Consider the following 9,865-nt stretch of genomic DNA (forward strand, 5'->3'; position numbering starts at 1 on the left):
GACAACTTTAAGGATGTGAATGTATGAAGCATGTGTGCCTTAATGTGTGGCATGTATCAATATTGGGCATGATGTGGAGCCCACTATATTTAATTTGACGGAAAAGAGTTACAGGGTGGGCCAACCACCTGCTAGGGATATCTGGTGGGCCCACAATTAAATTTTCATGTTTCATGCTCTGATGAATCCGGACTAAACGCAGGAGGTCAAATGTTAACAAGGGCCCAAGTAGAGATTCCCTCACTCCTAAGTTGAAAAACTTCCCTTAATAAGACTTTGAAAGAAGAACTCACGCTTGATGAATAGTTTTTTACCACTATGTGGTGAAAAGTCATATGCAGGTAACTATCACAACCTTCATGGTAACATGACAGAATTCTCCTTTCTGCAACAAGAACATGACCCTTCACCAAAGCACAGAGTAAGAGTCTCCCATGGAAGACTGTTGTTAAGGCCCCACATGAACAAGAGGACTGCATTAATTCAGTTTGAGCTAAAAGTAACCAATATGTGAAAAGCACTAAACATCCGTCTCAGAAAGTCAGTTTTACAATCAATGGTTGGTAGGGGTGCAATTTGGAGTTAAACTTTTGCTGAAAATTAACGCAATCAGTTGAGCTTTTGCTAAAAATGAATTTGATTCAACCCAAACCGGACCCGATTTTATGGTAAAAGATAAACCAAAATTCCCAAAAATTTGACCCAGTTGGCTATGGTCATGACATTACATCAATACCAATAACCCGTTTCAGCAAACTTAGAATGGGCGCAAAACAAATTTTACGCCCATTTTATGTCAAAATAAACTTTCCCTAGAAGAAAAAACTTACCCCACTGTCACTGTTGACAATCCCATTGTCCTCCCCACCTTAGTTGGAAAGATGCCACCAGTATCACTAGTAGCCTTGGCCAGTCAAAAGATGCTCACAAGATGCTAGAAGAGAGAGACAATAAGTGTTCATATGTGTTACAAACCCGAATCGGTTCGTAACGCGATTGATCTTCTTAAAGGGAAGATCAGCCTCTTGATCCACTTCCAGGGATGGATCAGTCCTCCTTTGTGCACAAAGACACAATTTCTTAAACCAGTTTCTTCATTCCTTTCCATTAACAGTAATATGTGTTTATATAAAGCACTTAAACATAAACATAGAAAGATCTGGAAAGACCTTATGATAAGAATAGAAATAGCTAATTAGAGACTATCCTAATCTAACCTAACTACTAAATATATTAAGATATGATCTTATTCACTAAAATATCTAATTAACCTATTCCACTAAGTGGGACCCATCTAGGTATGTATCAATATGGTTTACAAAACAACTAACAAAGAATTTGAATCGACCCAAACCTGACCTGATTTTACAGTAAAAGAACAATGAAAATTCCCAAAAATTTGACCCCAGTTGCATCCTTAATGGTAAAAGGCAATGGTCATGACATTACATCAATACCGATAACCCGTTTCAGCAGACTTAAAATGAGCGTAAAACAAATTTTAGGCCCATAAAATTTGTTTTACACCCATTTTTTGTCGAAAGAAACAGAGCCTAGAAGTAAAGACTTACACCATTCTCACTGTTGACAATCCCACTGTCCTCCCCACCTTAATTTGGAAAGATGGCACCAACATCACTAGTAGCCCTAAGTCAAAAGATGCTCAGAAGACCCTACAAGAGAAAGGCAAAAATTGTTCCTATGGCTTTAAATTTCCACTGAAACCAACATTAAACAACTTAAATATTTTCATTCACATCTCCACCTAAACTGAAACCGAAACGACTGAACTGCCTAAACCAAAATCATGAGAGTGATTGTAATATACTATATTTGTATGTATTAAGGGAAATGGAATCGGCACTACATGTTTTAATAATTGCACAGACCCAGCTTGTCTTTTCTTTCTTTTTTCTTTTTTTAATTGGCTTGTGACTTGTGAGAACTTTTTGGGAATTGTAATAACATTTGACAGCTCTTTAAATAATAAAAGAAAGCATGAGTTAATACAAATATCAAAGCATGTTTGTACTGAAATCATTTCCCATAACATAATTATATTTTTATGAATTGCATACGAAATGTGGTGCATTAGCATATAAAATAGTTATATGAATTATATGTGAAATTTAGTACGTATTAGATTAACAGACATGTACGGCAGTGCATGCCACTAGATATTTGATGTTTTTAAACACTTGTGGGCGGTTTTCTTTCTTATGGGATGGTTTCCAAGTGTTTATTTGTGTTTTTTCTAGCATGTCCTATAGTTTCATCTTTAAATTCTATAATTTTCATATGTTTCCGTATTTTACAGGATTTCAACTGAAATTTCCCGTTGAAATCGAAACGTTTCTATTTCCATGGCAACCAAAACAGAAACCAAAATTTAAAATCTTGGTTGTTTCTTCAAAATAAGGGAAGAAATGAATATGTTCTTAAAAACTGAACATGTCAAGTTGTTCACATCCAAAAGGGCCAATATACAAAAGATGACAATGAATTCAGTTGCAAAGGGCCAAAATACAAAAGAATCAAATTCAGTTTCACTACTATTCCGTTAAAACCTTATGTGATTCTTTCTCTCATTGGTATTGAAATCTGAATTACCATATGCCTATTGTAGAAAATTTGAGAAATACAATCTCAACAATGATAAACACGATGTGCAGCAAAATGTCAAGAATCGGTGTAAGAAACACAATCACACAAAAAAACACAAGATTTACGATGTTTGGTGGTGTGCCTAAGTCCACATGAGAAGCACTTCCACAATTTTACTTTAGGATTACAAACTTCTCTTCTTCTTTCTTGGCCAAGGAAACACAAAGAAAAACCTAGCTACCTGTAACTCTAACATGTGACATATATCAATGCTACTACATCGAAAAAAATTAACAAAATACTCTTTAGCGGAAAACCGAAAATTAAATCTTCCTTCATGGGCACAGCTTTAGAGGAGGGGCGAGTTGCCCCTCCACCCCCAACGAATTGACCGTGCAGCTTGACCCACCCCGCAAGTGCGTCGCGCACAATAGTCCACTAGGGTCCTGTACGATGCCAGAATACAAGACATCTGCACAACACCCAGTATGTATTTAGGTATAACGGCAAGCAAAAGTGTCCATTAGCATTCTATGATAAATATCATGGGTCAAAAAAATTGCTAATACAGTAGAGTAGCGGGAATAAATGTTTCATGTCCACATTGGAAATGGATGAGGCAGCAAAATTAGCAGAATTATCTGTGTAAAATTTGTGGACAATCTAAAGCCTATCTTCTAAGTTAAGTTAAATTATGTAGTAGAAAGCCCAATATAATTACTGAATAGTGAACGAATAATCATTAAATTGACTGAGAATCAACAATTAAGAGGTAACAAGTACAGATAATCATATGCAAGCTATTAGTATTTAGTATCATAAGAGATTTTAAAGGACAGATAATCATATGCAGAGAAATTATATGGTGGCTGCCCTTTACATATAAAGGGCGGAGAGAGAAAATATCAACCCCTTTGATTTTTTATCAAGGGGAAAGTAAAAAAAGGGGGTTTGACCTGGATCAAAAATCAAGGGGGAGAGTTTTTTCTCTCTCCGCCCTTGTTGTTTGACAGTCAGCCACCATATAAATTCTCATCATATGCAAGCTTATTTAGTATCATTAGAGATCTTAATATTCTGAAAAAGTAGAGATTGCAGGATCATATATTATTCTCCAGTTACAATAAGATATTTGTTGAGAAAATATCAGGAGATACAATATCTAATATACTAGAGCCAGGTATCAATTTTGGTAAACAAGGCCATGATGGTATCAAAGAGCATGTTTTTCTGCCACAAATAAATAGACTAATAAGTAAGCCCCTTGTTAACGACTGGGCAGAGTCCGAGACAGTTTTTGTAACTGCAACTGCATCATCCATGCGATGAAAATACGGCATAAAAACACATGTAACCGTTGAAATTTTATGGTATGATGACTTGTTTGTAGCCTAAGTATTCACAATGAAGAGAATACAAACTTTCACACTATAGCATGGAATTTTAAGTCACACTACTGTTTCACCATCAAGGTATCGGAGCTCAGAGCTCCTACTTCTCGATCTTTATTATCAAATAAAGAGTTTATATTTTAAAATCTTGGATGAAAGAACCCAAGACTGAGAAGCTCGATACAAGGAGAGTGTCATGCCTGTTTAGAGAGGCCATCATCTGACATAAAGCAAGTTCTTCTACTTAGGGATACAATTAGATATTTCAGAATTGGCAACAATAGAAAGGATATTGTAAACTAATCCCACCTCATCAAAGGTAGAAGGGAGAGACAAAAAATTGAAAATTAGTGGGAGAAATAGGAAAATATAGATAATAAGCGTTCATGAAATGTAGACAAAGGTACTTGCTGTAATGCTGTTTTTCCATGGAGAGAGTGTGACTGCAAACAAATCATCAGCCAGAATACTCTCAAAACATATGGCTTTTCAATGTAGGCTTGGTATGCATAAAGTTCGGGCTACATATAAACCCAGTTATTTCTTAAAACTACAATCATATATTTCTGGCACCTTCCCAAAATCTGTCTGCCGTGAATAGCTGGTCCATCTCAAATAGAAGGGGCAAACATTTTTTTTATTTTTTTATATTAACAAATTTTATTGATCAAGAAAAGAGAGAGAGACAATATATAAAAGTGAAATAAATACATCATGAACAGGCAATAGAACTCCAAGTACAGAGTCAGATTATTATCGCAATGTACATAGCAAGCAAGCCAGTAACCTCACTGGCCTTTTTGTGAGCATGACGACAGAACCAACTCCATGAATCCCATCCAAATGGTTGGACATCCTTAGGCTCCATAGGATTTGGTAAGCAAGTCCTCTGTTCTATTAAGTATTAACAAACCGAAGACGCTAGGATTTGGTAAGCAAGTCCCCTGTTCTATTAAGTATTAACAAACCCGAAGACTAGCGAACAAAAATTATCATGCCTTCCAACGAAGAACATGCTTAGCAACTCAACAAGATCTTACCCATGAGCAACAGGTAGATATTCCTGTACTTCCCATTGTTGTTCACAAGGGATGGAAGAGACTACGTTAGCTGAATGATGGTTATGGGTTCAGGGACAAAGTTGTAGGCCAAAAAATAATTTATAGTTAGTCCTTGACACCCAATGAACCTGCATAAGCAAACTTCACTTCACATCCACCATCTCCAATAAGAACCCAAAAGCAGCTTTTCCCGCGCTATTCAGCAAAAACAACCACCAAAGTTCAATTTGGATATCCAAATCAGCGGAGCCTTCACCTGACAAAGATCTTAGTCGAGGCGACTACATTTAGAGCAACCGACCTGCAATCCCCAGCCAGCATAAATGTTCTCACATCTGATAAGAATGCAAGGCATAATAGATCTTCTAATCCTTTCAAGGAGCATGAAGAAACTTGCATCCAAAGCATCGTCAATCCTATTATTTTTCTCATTCCTTCAGCCCCACAGAGCACCACAAGCAAATACAAATGCCAAATGAGCCAACCCCATTCAAAGAATAAACAAAATGCCCAACTACAGAAATTGTAACTATCACCACGGCATAACCCACTCCAAACTGAACAAGGTTAAGCAGTCCCACACCCATCTAGCAAATCTGCCATCTCTTCTAGTGACATAAAACACTCATTGGTGAAATAAGTCCCCTAATGATGGGGCAACCAAGAGTTCTTCCAAGATTAGATTGTTAGGTGTCTCTCACCACTTATCAATTACAGAGAATCAGATACATTGGTGACCCCATAATGTCATCATAGTATACCTCGTTCCAAAAGCTCCTCACGCAATTTCATAGCCTTTTCATGGCCATCATCAGCATATTTCTTGTTTGTTCGCAATTTGCAAGTAGAACCAAGTTCAGATTGTTTTGTTAGGGCTTCCATCAATGACTTCCTGACTTCTTCTCCAGAAATCTTATTTGTTTGAGAACTAAAACTGTAAATGTCAGACCTGACGTGTGTGGAAACTCTTTTTCCCATATATTCCTCGACTTCTCGGATAGATGACTCCTCGTAAGTGATGTCCATATACCCGGGAAAGGGTGCAAATCCAATGGAACCCACTCCATTCAACATTTGGTCTTTAGAGTCAAAAGCCCCTATTTTTCTTTCAATGAGAGACTCATCTATGAGTAACCCACATGCAGATTCATCTAAAAGAATATTACTTTTTAAGGTAAATCCAAGAAACTGAAATGCCTCTTCAAAATGATTTCCTCTTTTCAGCTCATGAAGAAGGATTCCTGAGGTAAATCTATCACAAGAAAATCCTTTCCGAAGCATCTGACAAAGCAAACATAAAGCTTCCTGCATGTTACCAACCTGACAGTACCCAACAATCATTGAATTGAACATAAACTCATCACCAAAAAACCCGTTATCGAGCATCATATGCCATAGCTTAGTGGCATCTGTCATTTCCCTCCTTTTGCATAATCCGCAAAGTAAGGCAGTGCAAATGACCCTGTCAGGAAAAATGTTTCTTTCAAAAGCCTCATGAACCAAATCAAATGAGCATCTAAAATCACCTTCCTTGCATGAACAACCAATTAGTATGTTGTAAGTTTCTGCATTTGGGCTATGGCCTTTCTCAATCAGTTTATTCAAAAAAGCACATGCTTCGAGCACCTTAGATTTATGACAGAGACCCCCTATGAGCACATTGTAAAGTGATGGGCCCACCGGAATACTTTTCTGAATCATGGTTTCATAGATATTGAAAGCTTCTTCCAAGTTACCCTGTTTACAGTATCCACAGACCATTGATGAGTAGGCTCTACTATTGAGAGGTATGCCTTTCCTTTTCATATGATTCAAAATTTGCAATGCGTCCTCCATGCACCCTCTCTTACAGAATTCACTCAATAAATTATTGTATGTAACTGCATTTGGCTTAGCATTTATATTAATCATGCTTTGGTATTGCTTCTCAGTTACATTGCTCAAAATCCTATTTGCCTCTTCTACCCTGCCTAACTTGTATAATGATCTGAGAAGGATATTAATAGTACTTATATTCGGGAGAATGCCTTCTGCGGATAGACTAGTAAACAATTGCATAGCTTCAGAGACCTTATTTTCTTTACAGGCCTCACTGATCAATTCCACTAAAATCTGTTCAAATGAACCTGAATATGTAACGGACACTTCAGTTAAAAGATTATAAGCCTTAGATATGTTCCCCGCATAAATAAGTCCTTTTAAAACCAAAATATGACAATTTTTCCTCACTTCCTCAACATTGGCACCACTCAGATCACCCTCTAACAATTTGTTGAGATGCTCTAATACTCTTCCTCTCAAACCTTGATTTTTCATAATTTGGTTGAGAATCATGTATGTGTGGGCATTAGGGACAATCCCATGCTTACACATTTCTCGAAACACCTTTATACACTTCCAAACATCATTGAGCCTGAAGAACCCAGACATTAGGAAGTTGCAAGTGTTCACGTCGGGTGGAATATCATTTCCTACCATCTCATCACATAACAGAAAGGCGTCTCCCATTTTCCCGGCATTGCATAACTGGCCTATAAAAGAATTGTAAAGTGTCACATCCACACCAGAACCGTCTTCCCTAACACTCAACAAAAAGCTTCTCATCCCGTGTCGATTGCCTTCCTCACATAAAATACAGACAAGATGCTTGAAATCCTGACTATGTGCAACAAATCCTTGTTTCTCAATGACCTTAATAATTCCCAGACAATCTTCTATGTTTCTTTCTTTGCAATATGTTTCAGCCATGGTAGAATAAGTGACAAAATCTGGAGTGAGACCCTGTTGAAGCATTCTACCGATAAGTGCATTGATTGTTTGAGACCCACCATTATGGGAAGCTCCTGAGATGAGAATGTTGTAACTAATTGCATCAAGTGCAACCCCAACACTCATCATTTCATATCCTATCCTTAAAGCTCGATTCAAATTTCCAATTTTACAATACCCATCAATCATGGTATTGTATATTACCAAGTCTGGGGCTAATCCTTCAGACACAATCCGGTTAAAAAGCTTCACAGCTTCCTCCATCCTACCTTGATCACAAAAGCCCTTGATTAAAGAACTATAAGTAAATAAATCAGGCTTGCAACCCACATAAGACATCTCCTGTAAAAGCTCCACACCACCATCTATGCCACCCAACTTACAAAAGCCATCAATAAGCGTATTGTATACAATAACATTTGGAACAAACCCATTATCAATCATTTCTTGCAAAGTTTCCCTCCCTTTCCCAACATTCCCATCCTTGCAAAATCCATCAATAAGCGCCCCATAAGCCGAAACTGTCGGCCTAATCCCCTTTCCAACCATCATATAAAACAAATTCCGAGCTTTACAAAAATTCCCTCCTCTGATATACCCATTCATCAGCGTCGAAAATGTAATCGAATCAAAACCCACATTATCCCTCTCCATTGCTCTTAAAATCCTTTCAGCTCCCTCCAAATCGCCTCCTTTACAAAAGAAGTTAATAATCACATTGTACACCGATGCAACCGGCATGACTCCCTCATCACGCATCAAACTCAAAACTTTCATCGCCTCATCCACCAACCCCAATCGGCAATACCCATAAATCATTATATTGAAACTATAAACACTGCGACATATACCTCTCTGTTTCATTTCATCAAACACCTTGGGAGCAAGTTCCACAAATTCAGATTTCACAACCGCATCTAGAAGATTATTGCACGACTGTGTCGTTGGATTAAACGCGTAATTTAACATCAAATATAAAGCTTCAATGGCATCTTTTACCCTTTTCACTTCCAAATAAACATTAATAAAAATGTCAAAAATTACAGGCGTATTTCGAATCTTCCTACCATGATAAAATTCTGCTAATTTCTCAACAATATCAACAGCAGGGAAAACCCTTTTCCCTAACAAAGATCTCAGAATCCTCCGTGATTCGTCGAAAACCCCAGCATGCGATAAAACGATCGCAGCCGTACAAGGGATATCTAGGGAATTTTCGAACTCGAGACGCCTCTGATCTTCGATCCAACGGTAGAATTCGAGGGAGAGGCGAGAATCACCATCGCAGCAATACAAAGCATTGATCACATCGAGAGGGCTTAAATCTGAAGAAATTTTATCTAGAGATTTCCAATCTCTCTGCCTCAGATTGTCGAAAAAACGATTAAAAAAACTATTTTGATCGTTTTGTTTCAGGAGATTATGTTTGTGCGGGAAAATTCTAGGGTTTCTGCGGGGAAGGATACAGAAATTACGGAGACGAAGAGGGGTACCTGAGAGGAACCCTAACCCTAAGTGAACTCGGCTCGAGCTCGAGAGCCATGAACATGGCATCCCGTATTGAACTGCTGCCTGGATCGGAGCATGTGAACGAGTCGAGTTTGAGATTTGAAGGGAATCGGACGAGTTGTAGTGAGTCGGGGTAGAGCGAGAGAAATGGTGAGATGGGTAGGTTTTCAGAGGAGGACTAGAGGAGGTTGATTTTCTCGGCTGCAAGTATTCCTCCACAAACAACGGATAACTAAAATCTTAGAATAGATCTTATGCGGGATAGGTTGTACTAAATCATACATCCCTTTTAACGCCGCCGCGGCGGCAGAGTTAAAGTTAAACACCCACGACAAAAATTAATTAACATAAGCGAAGATAGGTTATGAACTTAAATCCACATTAATTGATAGGCTAGTAAACTAAGATTAATGTGTATAGGCTAGGGTGCCTACGGCCTACCCATACGATGTGCATAGTTTAAAAATATATGTAATGAGGCCCATCTTGTTCAATGATCCAAACCGTTCATTATTGGGCCCCAAAATAAAT

The 9,865-nt window shown here is 37.9% G+C and overlaps 1 protein-coding gene across 2 annotated transcripts; it reads right to left on the reverse strand.

Annotated features, from left to right (window-relative positions):
* Nucleotides 1-2,704: 2,704 nt before the first annotated feature.
* LOC143883975 (uncharacterized) lies at nucleotides 2,705-9,555 on the reverse strand. Of its 2 annotated transcripts, none has more exons than XR_013252621.1 (2): nucleotides 9,319-9,555; nucleotides 2,705-3,076 (listed from the first exon to the last, which is right to left on the reverse strand). XR_013252621.1 is itself a non-coding variant. In XM_077387312.1 (2 exons), the coding sequence occupies exon 1, from the start codon at nucleotides 9,377-9,379 to the stop codon at nucleotides 5,807-5,809; it is 3,573 nt and encodes a 1,190-aa protein (XP_077243427.1). In that variant the 5' UTR covers nucleotides 9,380-9,555; the 3' UTR covers nucleotides 2,705-3,076; nucleotides 5,036-5,806. The 2 variants fall into 2 exon arrangements, 1 of the variants encoding a protein (XP_077243427.1); XM_077387312.1 differs by having other exon boundaries at nucleotides 5,036-9,555.
* Nucleotides 9,556-9,865: the final 310 nt, after the last annotated feature.

This window comes from Tasmannia lanceolata, unplaced genomic scaffold (genome assembly GCF_043159265.1).
Source record: "Tasmannia lanceolata isolate RefF3 unplaced genomic scaffold, GAP_Taslan_0.1 ptg000008l, whole genome shotgun sequence".
NCBI lineage: Eukaryota > Viridiplantae > Streptophyta > Magnoliopsida > Canellales > Winteraceae > Tasmannia > Tasmannia lanceolata.

Coding starts and splice junctions, on each gene's coding strand:
- LOC143883975 (XM_077387312.1), bottom strand. CDS start 9,379: ATGCCATGTTCATGGCTCTCGAGCTCGAGCCGAGTTCACTTAGGGTTA.